Here is a 20,795-nt window from a genome sequence, read left to right on the forward strand (position 1 = left end):
TATGTTTTACCTATTTGTGTTAAGAGTAAAGAGTATCGTCAGCCGGGCGTGGTGGCGCACGCCTTTAATCCCAGCACTCGGGAGGCAGAGGCAGGCGGATCGCTGTGAGTTCGAGGCCAGCCTGGTCTACAAAGTGAGTCCAGGACAGCCAAGGCTACATAGAGAAACCCTGTCTCGAAAAACCAAAACCAAAAAAAAAAAAAGAGTGTAAAGTCAGCAATGTAGTGGAAAGGGCTCAAAAGGGCTGACCCCCGAAGCTGCCAGGATGCAGGACTCCAAGTCTTGTGATACTACTATTTAATAAGCATTTACCACCAGACAAGAGGATATGGACTTCAGAGCTAAACAGGGCTAACTAGTGAGACCCTGTCCAAAAAGATGCTTAGCAGTATAAATGATGAAGGACTTTCCGGAATTATGTGAGCTGATGTGGGCTTCTTACTGATAGAAATGCTAGAGGAACTTTGTGTAGGAATGAATGGCTTTATGTCTACCCACTCCCTATTTTAAACTAGATGTTACTTTCAAAACAGTGTTTCGTTCATTTAAAACAACAACAAATGCTTTGGATCAAAAACAAACATTGGGACGAACATGGAGGAGTCAGAACCCTCATAGGTGGGTGTTGGGAATGTAAAACGGTGCAGCCTCTTTGGATGACAGCCTGACAGTTCTTTCAAGGGTGAGGAAGGGCTGGAGAAATGGCTCAGAGGGTTCAGAGCATGTAAACTCTAGCAGCACTAGTCCTGAATTTGGTGCCCAGCATCCACACCAGGCGGCTTACAACTCTTGTTCTAGGGGCTCCAGCCCCTATTCTCACTTCACAAGCACCTGAATGCTTGTGAAGGAGAAATGCACAAACATACAGGCTGGCACACACATATACACCATATGTAAAAGTAAATAAACCTTTAAAAGGCAAGGCAGAGCTATCATGACTTGATAACCCAACTGCTAGCAATACACCAAAGAGAACCCACTTTCATACACCTTCAAGAGCATTATTTATAACAACCAACAGAATGGAAGTGATCCTAATACTAGGTGAATAGCTAAAGGCACTAAAACTACACCATTTTTTCCCCAGCATCAAATCTTGAAAATATTTTGCTAAAAAGATGGCTTAGGGGGAAAAGCACTTGCTGCCAAGTCTGATGGTCCAAGTATGATCCCAGGATCTACATGTGGAAGGAGAGAACCAACTCCAATGAATTGTTCTCTGACTTCCACATGCTTACTACCCTGGTAAAGACAGACAGACAGACAGACAGACAGACAGACAGACAGACACACACACACACACACACACACGTTATAACTCAGATGATTTTTGCAACTATGCTTAATGAAAGAACTGAGAAGAAAAATACGGAATTCGTTCTGATAAAACTCAATTCCATTTTGGAAAACGGAAATATATTTTAGACTTAGGGTATAGGGACACGCACAAATTCTTTAATCCTAGCACTCGGAGGCAGAGGCAGGCAATCTCTTTGAGTTCAAGGTCACTCTGATCTACAGAGTGAGTCCAGAACAGTCTGGACTACACAGAGAAACCCTGTCTCAAAAACGCAAACAAATAAAAAAACCTTTTTATTTATTTTTATTTATTTATTTATTTTTTCATTTTTCGAGACAGGGGTTCTCTGTGTTAGTCTTGGCTGTCCTGGACTCACTTTGTAGACCAGGCTGGCCTCGAACTCAGTGATCTGCCTGCCTCTGCCTCCTGAGTGCTGGGATTAAAGGTGTGCACCACCACGCCCGGCTAAAAATCTTTTTAAAATAAAAGATCATATTCACATAGAATGAACTTTATGAGACACCAGTCCAGGCAAACCTATGCACAGAAAGTGGACTAGTAGTTGCCTGGGCTGCCTGGGTAAGGAGAGGATAATGGGCAGAGTGGTGTACAGCGTAGAGCACCATGAACCACTGGTGACATGTTAGGAATGTGAGCTGGATGATGTGGACATACCCAGTAAAGCTCTTATTAAGAACATCTGGAACATAAGCTGAAATTTTGCTTGGTTTGTGACATAATTGGAAAAACAGAACTATTTACTACTTAAATTGGTCAAATAAATCTTTACTAAAAAGAATAAAATGATATGAGATTTAAACATAAACTTGTAGATCACAAATCCAAATAAAACTGAAACAAACAAATCATTCTACCATAAAAGGTCTGCAGACCACTAATGAAGAGCAGCATTCACACTGTTTGTTATGATGAAAAGTGAACAGACCTGCAGGTTATTGCTTATAACAAATCGTACATTGCCTGTTAGAAAATAAGATGTTAGGGATCACCAGATACCTAGCTAGAGATACTGCCTGTCAAAAAATAAGTGGAAAAGAGACAATTTGGGACATCTATACAAGTAAGTATTATTCACCCCTCCAAAATCATTTTTATGAAGGTTTTTATGTGAAATGAAGGTTGCAGCACATACAGCTCAGTGGTACAGTCTTCACTTAGCACTGGTGAGGCCATGAGATCGATCCCCATTAAAACACACACACACACACACACACACACACTTTATAACTTAGAGGATGTTGGCAAACATGCTTAGTGAAAGAACTGAGAAGAAAAACAGGGAATAAATTCTGATAAAACTCAATTACATTTTGGAAAATAATGGAAATATATTTTAGGCTTAGGCTATAGGGGCAGGTACATAATTCTATGAAAATATAAAAAACACATATAACTATATCTTATGAATAGCTGAGTTTTATGGTACATGAATTATCTCAACAAGTACTTAAAAAAAGACCCAAACTAGATTTCATTGTATCTTGACTAAGGGTGAATTAAATGCTGCCTTTAAAGGGGTAAAGTTGCTGGCATGTTGATATAAACTTATAATCCCAAGAACTTGGGAGGCAGACATGAGGATCAGGAGTTCAAGGCCAGCCTTAGTTACATAGCAAATTTTAGGTTACAAGTCTCAAACAAACAAAAACAAGCCAGGTCTGGTGGTGTTCAGGAGCCAAGAGCTTAGAAGAAAGACGGCAGGTGGATCTAAGTTCAAGGCTAGCCTGATTTATAGAGTGGGTTCCAGGGGCTGGGACTACATAGCAAGAACCTGTCTGAAAGAAATTGCTTTTAGAAAGATAAACAAAATACATTGTCAGCGTATTTCAAATGTCAGGTATAGGCAGAGGTTTCTCTTGAAAAGATGGAAAGAATACCTCACATTTATTAGACAAAACCTAGGAAAGTTTAAAAAAAAAAAAAAACAGAATATGGTCCAGAAAAGACTAAATAGTAGTATTGCTTGTTAGTCAAATATTTTCCAATTTTTTACCTCCCATAAAATTGAGTACCTAACTGAGATGTCAGTTGACAGATCATTAAAAATAATTTTTGATGACAGATCATGATGTAATTTTGGTCTTCAGAAGGAATTCAAATTGAGTGTTACTGCTGTAATAAAATGCTTTTCATTCCCACCTACATGTTTATGTCAGCAACATTTCTCAGGGCTTACATCTATAAAAATAAAATATATGCACTGAGCCAACTCATCTGTACATACAGTAATTGTAAAAGAAAAAAAATTTTGGTGTGTTTTTTTAGACAGAGTTTCTCTGTGTAACCCTGGCCATCCTGGAGCTTGCTCTGTATACCAGGCTAGCCTTGAACTCAGAAATCCACCTGTCTCTGCCTCTCCAATGCTGGGAATAAGGCGTGTACCACTACCCAGCAAAACAGAAATTCTTAACTCACTAACAAATATAATCTCAATAAAAAGTTTATGCCTAGAATCATTTTTGAAACATATTTAAGATGGATGTGGTGGTATATTCCTGAAGTTTCAGTTACTTAAGAAGCTGAGGTGGGAAGATAGCTTGAGCTCATGCATTCAAGACTACTCCTGTCAACCTAGCAAGACACTGTTCAGCTATACTAAGTGAATAATGCATTTTAAAGAAAGTAACACAGACATGTATGTAACCACTCCAATAATGACTAATGATCTTAGTCATTTATTTTTAACATTTACTTATTTTTTTATATGTTGTGTGCATGCATGCAAGAATGAATGCAGCATGCCACAGTGCATGTGTAGAGGTCAGAGAACAACTTGTGGGAGTCAGTTTTCTCCCCCACATGTGGGCTCTGGGGATCAAACTCAGGTCATTAGACTTGGAAGCTGGTGCCTTTATCCACTGAGTAGTCTCTTTGGCCCCTAATAATTTTAATAATTCAATCTAGATCAAAAATATTTTAGTACAGTTGATTTAAAAACCAAGTTTTATTTGTTTACACAATTTACTTGTATGCAAATATGATAAAAAACATTTAACACATAAAAATATATAAAATTCATGGATGCAGTGATGTGTGCCTTTAATCCCAGCACTCAGGAGGCAGAGGTAGGTGGATCTGGGAGTTTGAAGCCAGCCTGGTGAGATCCCAGACAGCCAAGGCCATAAGAAGAAACCCTCACTCAAAATAAATAAGTATTCTCCCTTTGTATATAAATACTGTAAGAATTAAAACACTTTTCTTTCTCCATTTTTCCCTCTAATGCTAAGGAACTTACCCAGGGTTTAAATGTATTCTAGGCTAATACTATGCTACTGAAATATTTGCAGCCTAAATGATAAACATTAAAAAAAATTATTTTTATTAATGGGTGCAGAGTGTACTTTTCAAGGCCAGAAGGGAGCATGAGATCTCCTGAAGCTGGATAAGGCAGTTGTGAGCTGACCAAAGTGGGTATTGGGAACTGTACTTAGTTTCTCTGGAAAAGCAGCAAGCACTTTTTACCACCTTAGCGATCTCTCCAGTTCCAAATTACACTTTTACAATGTATTTTGTGAATTTCATTTAGTGAACATAAACATTAAAGAGCTAGGTGATAAACGGTTTTAATGTTGCTGTTTAGGTGGGCTGGAGAGATGATGGCTCAGCAGTTAAAAGTACTTGTTCTTGTAGAGGACCCCTTCGATTCCCATCACCCACATGGTGGTTTACACCATCTATTAACTCCAGCACCTGGGGATCTGACGCCTGCCCTCTTCTGACTTACACAGGTACCAGGCATGCACATGGCTGTTGGGGGTTGGTCTGGTGCTGCTGTGTATTCAAATGTGGCCCCACAAGATCTTGTTGCTGTCCAAAAGAGTACATTCTCACATACACACCAAGTGATGCTATGTAGACTTTGCTCTCTTATTACCCCTGATTGTCTAATAAAAAAAGGTTGGAGCCTATAGGGGGTGGGCACAACAGAGGTAGGAGGAGCTTCAGTTCCCAGGCTGCGGGTGAGAAGGAAAAGGATGGAGAAAGTGGCCTGGTGGAGCAGATCCAGCCCAGGCAGGCTGATTTATTGACAAGTAACTAAGGGAATCCAGCTGAGAAGCAGCCAGACTAGCTTAGAAAATTAAATGTAAATCCATGGGTCTCTGTCGATTACTTTGAGGGCGAGCCCAGTCACAGAATAGCCCTTTAGAGCTTAATAAAGATTCAACTCCCATGATATACACACACATACATAGGCAAAGGATTCACACACACAAAATAAATCAGTCTAAAACAAACTTTAAAACATTGCTGTTTACAAAGGACCACACATATATGTTTGGTGTTGTTGCTGGGTACTGGAGTGTTAAATCTAAAGACTTTGGGCATGAGAGGAAAACATATTATCCACTGACTGGAAAATACACACCTGCCCTTGCCTGACAGACTTGTTGGAGTAAAAGCAGACATACTAAGACACTGTTTAAAATTACCTTCCTGGGCTGGAGATGGAGCTCAGTTGGTATAACGCTTGCCTAAGATGTGCAAAACCCTGGGCTGGAACTCCACAACCACATAAACTGGACACGATGGCACATGCCTGTAATCTCAGAACTGGGGAGGTAAAGGCAGGATCAGAAGTTCAAGGTCATCATCTGTTACAGAGTTTGAGGTTACTCTGATATGCATGAGACCCCAGCTCAAAAACTAAATAAAACAAGAAAAAGATGAAAATAAACAAAATAATGTTTTGGAGATGGGTAAGGCTCTACTTAGTAAATGCTAGACCAACCTAGGTTACATAGTAAGACATTATCTCAAAATCAATAGATGCCTCTGCAGTCAAAGGTGTTTGCCACTAAGCCTGACAACCTGAGTTCAATCCCAGGGATCTACACGGTAGATGGAGAGAACCACTTTCTGCAAGTTGTCCTCTGACTTCCACACATAGCACATGCATGCTCGAGAACACACACACTATAATACCTTTCAATTATGTGTATGAGGTATATATGAAACAAATCAATCTCATGTTTAGGGCTGGAGAGATGGCCCAGAGGTTAAGAGCACTGTCTACCCTTCCATAGGTTCTGAGTTCAGTTCCCAGCATCCACATGGTGGCTCACAACTATCATAATGAGATCCATTGCCCTCTTCTGACAGGCAGGCACACATACAGGCAGAACATTGTATACATAATAAATAAGTCTTTAACAACAACAACAACCACCACCTCATGTTCATTAGCCTTAAGTCACATCCCAAAATACCTCATTATGCATATGCAAATACCCCCAAATCTAGAAAACTTCACATCTAAAACACTTCTGGTCCCCAAGCATTGAGGATAAATAACCTGTATGTGAAATGTCCAGAATACAAAAAAATCTGTGAAGGTAAAAAGTCAATGAATGGTTGCCTGGGGCAGAGGGGAAAAGAGATTAGCTGTTAATGAGAACAGAGCTCTTAAGGGAGAGAGAAGGCACTAAAAGTAGACACCAGTGATGATTGCATAACTCCATGAAAAAACTAAACACTGCACCGACTCCTGCAGTTTAACTAGGTGAGTTTTATGGTATGAAAGGCAAATCTCAGTACAACCTGAGACTTTCTCCGCAAGCTGCCCCTCCTGTAAGACCTGCATCATTTTAAAAACATCTGACCTCCCCCCTCTGCTAGCTGCTACACTGTGTTACAATGCTGACTTTCTGGCCATCCTAGTCGGCAGTTATCTTTAGTCCCAACTTCTGTTTTGCATTTTAGAGTAGTATTTAAAAGTTTCTGCAACAAGATTGCTGGGATTGAAGTCTTTACTCCTACATTTGTTAGGGTTATGAACTTTGCAAGTTACTAATTTCTTTGTGACTGTTTCTTTTATCTTTTAAAAATAAATTTAAACTATACTTATTTGATATATTATGTATGTGTGCTATATTGGGCATGCAGAGGCCAGAGGGCAGCTTGAGGGAGCTGGTTCCCTCCACCATGTCTGACTTGCCTAACCCACTGAGCCATCTTGTCAATCTTTTATAATTTATTTTTATAACTTATGCATATGGGTGTTTTACCTACATGTATGTCTGTACACCATTTGCATGTAGTTTCCTCTGAAGCCAGGAGGGTATTAGATTCATTGGAACTAGTGTTACAAATGTTTGTTAACTACCATGTGGGTGCTGGGAATTGAAAACAGATCCTCTGGAAGAACAGCCAGTGCTCTTAACACTGAGCCACCTTTCCACCCACACCCCACAATATTACCTAATGTATTATAGGCTGGCCTCTAGCTTGCTATGTATTGAGAGTGACCCTGAACTTTTGATCCTCCTGCCTTTGCTTCCCATGCCAAGTTTTGGGATGTTGGTGTGGTGGCACATGCCTTTATCCCAGTGCCCAGGAAGGACAAGCAGAAACATGTGGATCTCTATGAGTGAAAGACCAGCCCAATCTACATAGTGAGTTCCAGGCTAGCCAGAGCTACATAGTGAGACCCAGTCTCAAAAACAAAAATAAAACAAACCAAGTGCTAGAATCTCAGGTATTTGCTATTGTGTGCTATGATTCAAGTTTGTCACCTGCCTGTGACTCAGTTTCTTTATGTAGAGAATGAGGAAATGGAGGATTATATATCATGTAGGACTTTTATGAGGTGAATACATAAGATTGCATATAAAATGTTAGGAGCAGCAGCTGGCACACTGTGGGGAGAAATATTACTGTACAACAGTTACATCTGTATGTTTGATTCTTTGTTCTCTCTTTGTTCATCTGCTAGGATCTTAGAGAACAGCATGAGATCATGTATTATTAGCCATTCTTGTATTTCCCAAAGTAGAATTTCCTTTTGCAAGTTCAAGAGGAAGAGTATTATCATAGGACTATAGGGAGAGAGGGGCGTGAGGCGACTGGTGTAAACCCAGGGGCATCTGACTTCACTAACACCACAACACAACAGCAGTTGGCAAATTCATTCAAATAAGGGACCTACTGGCAGAAAAAGATCAGGAAACAGCATTCCAGAAAGTGCTTCCTAAAAATCTACTTCTACTATGGGATTTATAACTTTCTAAAGCAGAAATAGCAGACATATTAAGGAATCAACAGATTTACATTTTATCCACATTTACCAAACCCTTCCATATGTTTCACTTATTCACTCGTACTGAGTATCAGATATGCACAAGGCGCCATGTGCTAGAGTCTGGATATGTATAATTTTGCTTTCTCAGACACATCGCTTTCCCACAGTTCCAGGAAAAGAGATTTAAGGTGCCTGTCTCTAGATAAATGTGTAAGTCCTCTATTTCCAGAAAATCATTCAAATGTAAGGGAATTTACATGACTTCTTTTAATTATGGGGTTGTGCCAATGGTCGTCAGCATTTGCTTACCACTTGTAATGCAAAAACCGGGAAGGCAGACATAAGGTGGATCCCCAGGCCATTCTAGCCGACAGAGCTAACTCCAGTCATATCAGAAAATCCTGCCTCCAAAAAATGAGGTGGTTGCCTCCTAAGGAACACTCACAAACACTCACATGAGCACACACACACACATACACACATTCATGCAGAAAAGATACATAATCCAGGATGATGGTGCACACTTGTAATCACCGCTTTTGAGAAGATGAGGCAAGAAGACTGCCAAAAGTTCAGTGATGGCCTGGTCTACACTTTAAGTTCCAAGACAGTGGCGCTTCATAGCAAGACTCTGCACCTCATCTCAATAAAAACACAGGAGGGTAGGTAGAAATAAAACATTTTATAGGAAGTACAATAGTTGTAGAAACACATTTCTAGCATTCAGCATACATTAGAACCTCATGTATAACATTAATATTCAATATAGAATTAAGAGCACATATTTAATGTGGAGGCAAAATATATTCTCTTACCCAAATTTTACATAAATATTCCTCACTGCAAGTGACATTAAAACATTCCATTCTAAGCTGGGCGGCGGTGGCGCACGCCTTTAATCCCAGCACTCAGGAGGCAGAGGCAGGTGGACCTCTGTGAGTGCGAGGCCAGCCTGGTCTACAAAATGAGCCAAAGTTACACAGAGAAACCCTGTCTCGAAAAACCAAAACGAAACATTCCGTTCTACATTTTGTGATTATACACAAACAATTCTGAGAACACTAACATTCTGCACTCAAGTACGGCCATTAGAGGTATATAAAAGTCAGATTACCAGGGATCTGATGTCTTCTGGCTTTTGTGGGTACCAGGGATAGATATAGTGCTCAGACATATATGCAGACAAACACTCGTATATATTAAATAAAATAAATCATTTTAAAAAATAAATAAAAATCTACCTGTCCATCCATATTCCTTCAGACAGTCTACCTCAACCTCAAAATAACCTTGGTGTGCAAACATGTTAAGTATTTGCTGAGCTAGTTAACTTAACAAAGAATGCATCTATTTCAACAAACTCAGGCAGAGGTGCGCTAACCCTGCAGGACCTAAATATATACAGGGGAATTTTTTGTGTGGCTTTTGTTACCAGTTAGTTATGGATTTGGAGGTAGCAAGAACCATGCTGTGCCATGAAGTCCAAGTGAAAATGGCATCCTAAGAGGGTCTAGACTGTTCTCAGATTATGCATATAATTGAGACTTTAAGGAAAAAAAAAAAAAAAGACAAAGCAGGGTCATCTGTTAACTCCATGAAGTGCTTTGGGAGCCTGGAAGCCAAAGTAAAGGTTACCTGTTCAGAGGGCTGCACTGTGTTGGATGTATCCCACTTCTAAGGCACAGGGTGGGAGCATTTACTTTTTTAATTTTTACTTGTTTGTCTATTAGGGCTCGCTTGTGGAGGTCAAAGGCAACAGGCAGGAGGTGCCAGTTCTCTCATTCTACCAGGGATTGAACTCGTGCAGTCAGGCCTGGCTGCAGGCACTTTTATGTGTTGTGCCATCTAAGCTGCCACAGAGTCTACTTCTAACAACAACAACAACAACAAAAAACCAAACAGATTTTGCTCCCAATTTTAATGCACCTGGAATCCTTTGAGGATTAAAAAAACAAACACCCAACTTAAAATATTCTAATTTACCTGCCATCGGGAATAATCTGGATACTTGGATTGTTAAAACCCCATAGGTGATGCTAATGTACAGAAGCAGGGAACTGAAAGCATGGCCTTCACCAACTTACACCTGAGGTCTGAGAATCTTCAGCTGAGTGAGGATGTCCTTTTGCACTCTGGGATTTGCTGTGGCAGTGAGAGCCATCACTGGAACAGAAGGAAACTTCTGGCGAAGCATATTCATCCTTTTGTAATCTTGACGGAAATCATGACCCCACTAATTGGAAAACAACACTGTTTCAGATCATTGTACCTCTATGACAGCCAGCACTGGTTAGAATACAGGAGGTGCTTTATTCTCCAGTGGGGCAATGTGGTTGTTCTTCAATGCTGTGGTTGTGAGTACTACTGGTGGTACAGACACACTGATAGCCCAAGAGAAACTCACCTGACTCACACAGTGCGCTTCATCAATCACAAAACGCGCCAAGAGCTTCCGCTCATAAAGATTCTCCAGAGTAGAAATCAGCCTGTTACTTGCACAGACCTGAATCAGAGATACATGAGATTTAAACACGTGATTTGAATGACTACCGTTAATATCACTGCAATTACTCTGCTAGAACTGGCCCACACAGAAGCGACTCTCTTCTCAGTCCACGGAGACCAGAAGTAGAAGAGCAACTGAGACATCTCCGTGCGCTCATGCACATTCTGTTGAGTCTCAGCTATCAGGTTAGCAGCTATAGCTTTTTTCCGCCTCAGCATATCTAAGTGTTCTTGCTTTGTCCAGAAGCAATGGCATCCCAGTAACAAGCACGACTTGACAGGGACATATGAAAAGGACACAGAAGCCAGGTTGATGAACCTTCCTCACTGGTCAAATCTAGGCAATTAGAACATCAAATACATAATAAAATTTGATTATAACTTACTAAACAAATAAAGAATGCACAAGTTCACACTGATAAGTGTGTAGCGAAGGCAAAGCTCTCACTATGCCATGATGGGCAATGCTAGGAAAATCAAAACTTGGCACTCACTCTAGTGATAACTGATTGAGAAACAAAGTCACCCATGGAAAGTAAAACTTGTGGAGCGGCTCTGGTGCCTAAGAGGGCATTTAAATCTCAGCATCCCCACAATGGGTGTCTACTAATTACAAAGACAAAGGGGGAGGAGAAGTAAGAATGAAGGAGAAGCAGCCTGGCAATGCTATTTTAATCTAGCGATTGTTAAGGAACACCACTGGTGGTGGACAAGTCAACGCCATGTGTCTTCCATCAGCACACTTAGGACCATGCCACCACATCTGCAGCATCCCTGCCAAAGTGAGAATGTGAATTTAACCAACAGGAAATGAGACAAATTCAACTTGAAGCACACTCTTCAAAACTGGTCCTTATGTTTCAAAAATGTCAAAATTAGAAAACTGGGGAAAAAAACCTGTTTAAATAAAAGGAGATTAAATTGGGATTTTCTTGCTTTCTATTTATAAAGGTCATTACTGGCGCTAGAGAGACAGCTCAGAGGTTAAGAGCATTTGCTGCTCTTCCAGAGGTCCTGAGTTCAATTCCCAGCAACCACCTGGTGGCTCACAACCATCTGTAATATGATCTGGTGCCCTCTTCTAGTGTGTATGAAGACAGTGTACTTATATACATAAAATAAATAAAGCTTTTTTTAAAAGGTTATTACTGGAAGCTTACTTGCTTAGGTAACAGGATGTAGCACTGTACATTTCCTGATGCATAAATTACACTGATTACTGAGGGAATACTATATGGTCAGGAAATGCATAGTGAAGAAAATGGCAGGTCTGCAACTCATTCTCAATTAAGTCCTTCAGAACAATAAAGGAGCCAGAGAAGCTCTTAGCATTTGTACTCTGGAGTGAAGACTACAAGAATTCTTTAATGTGTGTAAAAATTATGACAAAGTTCTTAAAATATATGTACTTTAGTGTGTTGTAATCTTACACTAAAAGTAGTGAAATAAATACAAACCTTCTCAGGAGTAACATACAAAAGCTTGATAATTGGGTCTTTTTTTGATAACTGGAGGTAAATATTTGCAGCTTCTGAGTCAGTCTTATCCCCCGTCAGATATGTAGCTGGAATCTAAGTTAAAAATAATAATTCCATTTTATTTATACATTAATTAGACATGCTTGTGCTTTTTAGGTTTTATATTTTATAAGTCATATACACCTGCCAAAAGAAACAAGTACCTCACTATAATAACAATGAACATACACATTTTTACTCTTACGTTTTGTTTTGTGAGTCAGAGTCTCACTTTGAGACTGAAGCTTGTGATTCACTGGCATCATCAGCTCTCCAATGCTGGTATTATAGGTGTGTCACATCTAGTTAGTACACAGTTGTAAAAATTCATGTTAAACATAACTCCAAATAGCCTTCCTACCTCAGTGGGTTGGCACAAGTGAGCAATCTCAGCAACACTCAAGAGGATGAGAAAGGCGGACTAGGAGTCTGAGGGCAGCCTTGGCATCACGGGAAACCTGAAGCTAGCTTGTGTTATGGCAAGATGCTTCTGTGTCAAGAAAAACTGCAAAAGCCTCCCCACTGTTCCTTTCATTTTCTCGTTTGAATATTTGCTACTAACCCTTCTCGACTTCGGCCTTCAAAGCTCTCGTTTGAATATTTGCTACGTTCCTTTCATTTTCTATACTGCTTTACCTCTTCTATCTGTAAACAAGACCATGGTGTCTGTGCACGTCTGTGTGTGTGTGAGACAGGGCCCGAAACTTGCTTGTAGGCCAGGCTTGCTGCTGCTGCTGCTGCTGCTGCTGCTTCTTCTGCTGCTGCTTCTTCTTCTTCTTCTTCCTCTTCTTCCTCTTCTTTTTCTTCCTCTTCCTCCTCCCCCCTCCTCCTCCTCTTCTTCTTCTTCTTGGTTTTTCTGTCTGGTCTGTCTGTGTAGCCTTGTCTGTCCTGGACTTGCTTTGTAGACCAGGCTGGCCTCGAAATCACAGCAATCCACCTGCCTCTGCCTCCCAAGTACTGGGATTACAGGCTGGCTTCTAACTGACAGAGAGGGACCTCTTTTTGCTTCCCAAGTGCTGGGATTAAAGGTTTCCATCACTGTGGATGGGTTGGCTATGCTATGTTTACAGGTCTTAATATATCTTTAGGGTTTCCCTGTAGAGCCATGATGGACAATGGTTGTAACACTGAACAGCTGGGCATAGTTACCATCACTGCACTGACACTTCTTTAGAAGAAAAATCAAACCAGTTGTCAAGCTGATATGATGTGATTCACAACATCGTCATCAATTCTTTTGCAATGTGAAGAACTTAATAGAATGTAGCAACAGCTGTAATTCCTTCAGCCCAGCAATGAAGAAAAAGACAGGTGTACAGGCACACCCATGTACATAGGGAAAGAGAGCCATGATCTCACATTAGCTAAAAAAAGAAACCTCTTTATAGTAGAAACAAATTACATCAGCAAAATATAGGTTAACAGTTATCACTAAAATACATTCTTCTAGAAGAATAAAATCAGACTGAATTACAGACGGTTATTTGAATCAAAATGTTTTAACACATGTGCTTCACTCTACAGCTTAACTATATGCTTTATTTATTTAATCTTAGTTATTTTTTGCAGTATGCTAGGCAAGCACTCTGCCATGGAGCTATGTACCCAGAATAATTTGTGAATTATTCTTATATCTTAAACAATAGTTAATAAGATTTCCTAGCTTACTGGAAAGTGTTTCTAAGGCACAGTTTTTATTAATAGTTTTATGTAATAACCTACATCAAAGGAAGTCAGCTTTTGGACTTGATCTACTATTAGTGACCTCAAAGGAGAAATGACAACAGTGACTCCAGGAGAAACACAGGCAGGTAGCTGGTAACACAAACTTTTACCACCTCCTAAAAGACAAATAACGAAAAAATGTCAGCTTTCATCTTGAGTGTAAAGGTAAAAGTTACAAAGGAAACCAAATATAATATTTAAAATAATTAACAGGACACCAAACAGGATTACCTACAGCAATTAGCCTTAATGAATTAAACAAATTCTTTAGGAAATTTAAATAAAGCGCAGTTTTTCAAGACATCTTGTATAGATATATGCAACAGTAAGTGCAAGAAACAGAAGTCAAGCGAACTGTTTAAAGCAATATAAGGGGCCTCTAAAAATCCTAAATCTAGGACTAACATAATTAATATAGAAATTATTCCTTTGAAATGAAAGGGTAAAGCTACACGTGTACTCATTTTCCCTCTCTGCCCTGCTCCATGTTGGGGCTCAAATTCAAGGCTCTGTGCAGGCATCTGCTCTACCAACGAGCTACACCTCCAGCCCTGAAGAACATATTTTAAATAACTACATGATTATATTCCAGTTAATTTGTAATTTCACCAATATACTAACGGCAAAAGCTGGGCTAGGTAGTTTTTAGAACTAAAATTTATCTTAAAAATATGTACTACATTCCTTCTTTTCCATATAGTGAGTAAATTTCATTCTGGCATATATGCAGACATGTCAAGAAAGGAGTGGGATGCTGAGAATAGAGATCTGCTCTACCACTTAATTAGCTGCATGGACTCAGACATGCCCTTTAACCTGTCTATGCCTCAGTTTCTTCATCTATAAAATGCATGAGGCCAGTGGTTTTAAAAAAGTTGTCTAAAAGAAATTTTATTTGGAATCGTTTTACTTTCTCTGTTGTCAAGAGGCTGAAATCAGAAAATGCCTCCGGAAGCTGGGGAGAGCCACTGAAAGCTCTGGGTAGATGACTGTCAGAGTCAGGGTCAGAACTTTCAAGGGCCAAACCAGGGTTGAAATGTAGGCACAGTGCCACTAAGTTAATAAAGTCTGAAATGTGGATAAGCCACCATTGCCTAATCTTTAAAATAAGTCTGAGGGCCTGGATAAAAGCTTGCTGTACAAGTCTGATAAGACTTTCACGGAGCCGGACATGGTGGATCTCTGTGAGTTTGAGGGCTGTTACACAGAGAAATCCTGTCTCAAAAAACAAACAAACAACAACAACAACAACAACAAAAACCCCCAAACCAAACCAACCAACCAACCAACCAAACAAACAAACAAACAAAAAAGCCAGGTGGTGGCGCACATCTTTAATCCCAGCACTCAGGAGGCAGAGGATCACTGTGAGTTCAAGGGCAGCTTGGACTACAAAGTGAGTCCAGGACAGCCAAGGCTACACAGAAAAGGCCTGTCGCAAAAACAAACAAAAACAAAAAAACAAAGACTTTCGCATGTATGCCCTGGCATGCTCATAGCCCCCTCAATGCCCCACATCACAATGTAAAAAACTATGTGATGTTTAACCCAGCTTGAAAAAATTCAGATGTCTAGTCAATAGATGTGATAATAAAAGCAGCAGCAATTGGTACTTGCTAAAGGCTCTGACAAGACAAGCAAAGAGTGAAGCGCCTTGTCCGTGGGCACGCCCCTCCCTGGCGAGGGGCAGAGCTACATGCGAATGCCATGCCTTCACCCCGGAGCTGATGATCAGAACCATGGCCATGGTTTCTCAGATCCATTTTCTGCTCCCTTCTAGGTTTATTTAGATTAGAAAAAAGAAAAATTCCCAAAGAAAAGTTCTACATCCGGTTACCCAAATGAGCTCTCAGTTAAAAACCTTAAGGAGCTGAGATAAATTTCCTTACTGTGGTTTGGTGGGGGGGGCCTAAAGGGTCCCTGGACAATAAGAATAATGTGAGGTGTTCTATTTATTTCTATTAAAGAGCTTTCATTTAACATCTGCCAATGGACTCCTGCCAATTCTTATCTAAAAATACATACCAGTGGGCATTAGGATAAAGCAATCTTCACCAAGCAGCGCAGCATTGATCGCCTCTAGCTGATTAGTTCTAAAATTATGCAAGCCAAATTTCTTATGGAAAATTTTCATCATTTCTTTTGTATGAGGAAAATTAAGACCTTGAAAATATTCATGCTTCAGATTTTTTGATGATAAATTTTGTGTCAACTTATCTACAAAACAATCAATATTTAAAAAACATCAGTACATTATTATAGTAATATAGTTTAGCATTCACCTTTCCCCTACAGAATCAATGGCACACTTTAACTGTTCACATGGCTTTTGTCCCAATTAGTCTCAGATGTTCCTAGGGGCCTAAATCAAGACTTTCCTTGACTTTTCCGCAGCCCCTATCAATACAATTTGTTCATCCTTCCTCTTCAAGATAATCATATCTTCTACTTGCTTTCTCTCATTTCAGTGGTGCTAGGGAGCAAACTTAGAATTTGTACGTCCTAGGATGTAGTGTACTATCACCAGGACACAGTAGTGTACAGCACACAGTGAGCTGTATCCAGCCGGCTTTGAACCCCCTTTCTTGGCTCCACTTCTCCTGCTCCTTAACTTTGGAAGTGGCATTTTGGGATTTTTACTCGTTCTTATTTGGAGTTTTTCTGGTCCTGTGATCTTAAACATAATCTGTGTGCAGAGAATGACTGGCTGTTTCCTGACATCCTCCTAAGTTCCCACTACAAACATCCAACTGACTAAAAGACACTACTTTCTTTTTAAAGCATTTTTAAAAATTAATTAATTTATTTATTTATTTATCCTATTTTTATTCTATGGATATGAGTGTTTCTTCTGCATGTAAATCTGTGCACCACATATATGACTGGTATCTGAGGAGGCCAGAAGAAGGTGTTGAATCCCCCTAGAACTGAGTTGTGAGCTGCCGTGAGGAACCTAACCCAGGTCCTCAGGTGGATGGCCAGTGCTCTTAACTGCCCCCCCCCCCCCCCCCGCTTCCCCCAGACATGTCCTCTTGAATGATTTTCTAACAGTTTTAAGTTCAACAGTCTGAAAATAGTCCTTCTCGACCACTTTCTAAATGGAATCGGCCTCCTGACTTCCCTATTTCTGTGAATGGTGTCACAGTCACCCAGGTCTGAAACCTCAGTGTCACCTGAACTTCTCAGATACTTCTTTCACTGTCTCTCACATCTCTCCCTGCTCGCATTTTCACAGGGCCAGCTCTGGTTCAAGAGAACAAGAGGCTCTCACACACCAGCTCTGGCAACTCCTCTCACTTCAACACTCAACTGTCTCAAAGATAATTGCAGACATCAAGTATGACACATTCTAACGTACCAAAATAAATCCATTAGTGGCTATTTTAAAGGTCAACAGCATCACTGTAAGAACAAACTCAGAGCTATTAAGTCATCAGTGGCAAAAATAGGGAGGGCTGTACTTCATAAAACTTTGCACATGTATTCTTGTTCAGTAAAACCACTTTGAGATAACTTTACAGGGCTGATGTAAGGCTTTAAAATTAATTTAGACTTCACTCTGAGGCCGTTGCAGTAGCTTAGTTCATTCCTCATTAAACTGCCAGATCCAACATGGGTTCTTCTGAAATCTTCCCAGAGCCCAGCCCAGGACATGGTGCACTGTGAGCCTTTACCGAGCAGTTAAAAGATGTTTGTTTTAAGATAGTCTCATGCTATAATCCAAACTCACTGTTATGCTTCTGCCTCAGCCTCCCAAGCGTGAGCCACCATGATTAACTTAGTATTTACTGATTTTCTGCTTTCATATCCTTCTTATGCTGTGTCACATTTTAATGTTACAAGACTTGAAACAATTCTGTACTTTGTAAGTGAATTCCGTCTCACTATCCAGAATTCTGAAAATTTACACATTTTGACCATATAAATTCACCTATTTAGGCAGGCGTGGTGGTACACACGTTTAATCCCAGCACTTGGGAGGGAAAGGCAGGCAAATCTCTGTGAGTTTGAAGCCAGCTTGGTCTGGCCTACAAAGTGAGTCCAGGACAGCCAGGGCTACTATACAGAGAAGCCTTGTCTTGAAAAAAACAAAACAAAACCAAAAACAAAACAAAAAAACCTTTTATTTTGCCTACCCCCAAGTCACTAAAAATTTGGCACCCATGAGCTTTATTGTTTTAGGGACTAGAAAATGTTAGTTTAAAGGCAAAGGCATTTGTGATGACTTTAGAGCTTTACTACAATAGGCTATAATTAGACATTTATAAACCTACAGCTGCTACAGAGACAAAGAGTAACTTGCTTTTGAAATTGTGATTTGTAATTCAAATCATCAGTAGAAATTTGCACAGAAACAATGTGGTGTTCAGGCAATAATGTGCTGCTATGCCTTTTAGCATACAACTCTTATTTTAGACAGTTTTGTTTTCCTATAATATTTAAGCATTCAATTTATTTTAGACTTACCAGTGCGACTCTGACTTGACTCTGTGAAGTTTTTATTCTGAGCAGTTGGTGCCAATGGAAGAGCCGTTGTCTTGGCTGAAGAAATCTTCTCTGATAGAGATTTAACTGGCCCACCTTCCTTGATAGGTGGGTAGGCAGCTGTGGAAGATTTGCTGGCTGAAAAACTGTGCATTATGTTTTCCCAGTCATCATCATCATCATCATCATCAAAGTCATCAATGTTAAAATTATCAATATCATAGGAGGCCTGAACTTCACTCTCTGTGTTGTTTCTTGAAGCAGCATGTTTTTTCTCATCTTTCCCAGTGGTGCTTGTTAGAACACTTCCCGGGAAATCAGTGCTTTCGTTTCTTTTTTCTGTCCTTAGTGTTTCAGCTGAGCTGCCACTTACAAAGGACTTCTGTAAATGACAATTCAACGAAGGCCTTTCAAAGGGATACTCTGGGGTGGCTAGGAATCCTGTCTTTCCTGGAGTGGTGGTCAGTAAACATTCCTCAGTGGAAAGGAAGTGTGAGGGAGGGGATGGTGAGTTTAACTCTTTAATAGAATGTCCCACAGGACAGGAATCACCCTGTACAGTGTGGCCAAGTGAATCAGGCCTGGGCCTACACAGTGAACCCAGAAGACTGATATCATTTCCATTAAAATCTGCTTCAGCCAGGAGCTTCCTTCTGAAGAAAAGAGAACACATTAAATGTAAAGAGTTTGCTATAGTAACCACAAATTTTACCTTCACTTTTAATCCCAACAGAAACTATAGAAAAGTATGTCTTTTTTCCCCAGTCTCAAAAATTATAATATAAATCTTAAATGAATGGTTTGAAAATGAGATAAATCTAAAACTTAAGTGATATAACTATCACCCTTATGTCTGGCCAGACAGCCTGGACACTTTGCCCATTTCTTCACTTGGAGCAGTGGAACTGCAACCAGATCTCTCCCAGAAGGAGGAAAACCAAGGTACCTTATGCTTCGCTGTTGAAGCAACTCGTTCCCACAATTCAAAGCTTTCAATCCATCAACAGGAACAGTATCAACTAATCGACAGATGCGCTCCATCACGTCAATAAGCTGCTGCTGCACACTCATCTGTCTGGCTATAAAGCAATTATAAATAAATAATGATGCTGGAACCCAGAGCCCGAAGATGCCAGGCAAGTACTCTACCACAGCACACCACCTCACAAGACCCTCCACCCTTCTCTTTATTGAGCCATACAACTAAGAGATGTAATTTTAAAAGAGCCGATGTTTTAGATGAAGGGAAGAAAACAATTGTTTAGGGAAAACAATATAAGCAAAGAAAGTGTACACTCAACTTCATATAAAGGAGAAAAAGTCAGTTTACATGGGCTCCAGGAAAACAGTATTCTCTGCAGGCAAGGAAATAAGAAAGGAAAAAAATGCTCAGAGAAGAAAAATGAGACTGCATGGCTGCAGAAGAAAAATAGGCAGCAAGGGTCAGAAAGGAGATAAGAGGGAAAAACAGGGGCATACAAAAACAGTGGGGGGATGATCTTTATGAGAAACACCCAGGAACTATGAGGAAAAGGACATGGCTGTGAGGTGCCAACCATGGCACTGCTGACTTCTTATGTCATTTTGGTTTTCTGTGTAAAGAGCCTCAGACCGAAAAGAAGAGGTTGCACAGTGGTCTGATGAAACTCAAAAGCCAAGGAAGGCTCATGAAGATGCAAGTCCCTACACAGTGGAAAGGAGCTCAGATCTCCCTGCTTGAGAGACCACATACCACCTCACACTACAAGGAAAACCCTTGACCAAGACCTCAAAGGAAAGTGAAGACAGACAACCGTTGTTCTGATTGGGGGGGGCGGGCCACAGGGGAAGGGGAAGAGTGACTGCCAAAAGCTACAAACTAGAAACCTTCACGTGACTCAAGACAAACTCTAGAACTTATTATCAAGATGCTGCTTTGTAGCTCTAAAGAGAGGAAACAATTATGGAATTAGGGAGAGTTTACAAAACAAACAGCCCTCTTACTGCTCCTTCTTTGGAAGGACTACTAGACTGGCGGATGCTAGCTGCCCATTCCTGAAGGCCTATAGCACACCTTGGACTCTAACAACTCTCCAGCAAGGTAGGCATTATTCTCTTCATTGTCTACAAGAACCCCTGGGAGCAGGGTGTGGGGCTGTATGCCTATGATCCCAGCTTGGTAAAACAAAACTCAGTAAGGTCCACAGAGGTTCAGTTAAAGTGCAGTTACTCTGCCAGGAGCAGG

The 20,795-nt window shown here is 40.3% G+C and overlaps 1 protein-coding gene across 3 annotated transcripts in view; it reads right to left on the reverse strand.

Moving 5' to 3' along the window:
- Positions 1–20,795, reverse strand: part of BLM (BLM RecQ like helicase) — an 80,418-nt gene that overhangs the window by 36,235 nt on the left and 23,388 nt on the right. For all 3 annotated transcript variants that reach the window (XM_084772372.1, XM_084772374.1, XM_084772373.1), the window contains 7 exons: positions 19,518–19,650; positions 18,554–19,224; positions 16,112–16,303; positions 14,084–14,202; positions 12,302–12,415; positions 10,744–10,842; positions 10,424–10,572 (listed from right to left, as the gene is read on the reverse strand). In XM_084772372.1, coding sequence (XP_084628498.1) covers positions 10,424–10,572; positions 10,744–10,842; positions 12,302–12,415; positions 14,084–14,202; positions 16,112–16,303; positions 18,554–19,224; positions 19,518–19,650 — 1,477 coding nt within the window. The remainder of the gene's footprint in view (positions 1–10,423; positions 10,573–10,743; positions 10,843–12,301; positions 12,416–14,083; positions 14,203–16,111; positions 16,304–18,553; positions 19,225–19,517; positions 19,651–20,795) is intronic.

This window comes from Acomys minous (genome assembly GCF_964271855.1).
Source record: "Acomys minous genome assembly, chromosome: 2".
NCBI classification, from domain to species: Eukaryota; Metazoa; Chordata; class Mammalia; order Rodentia; family Muridae; genus Acomys; species Acomys minous.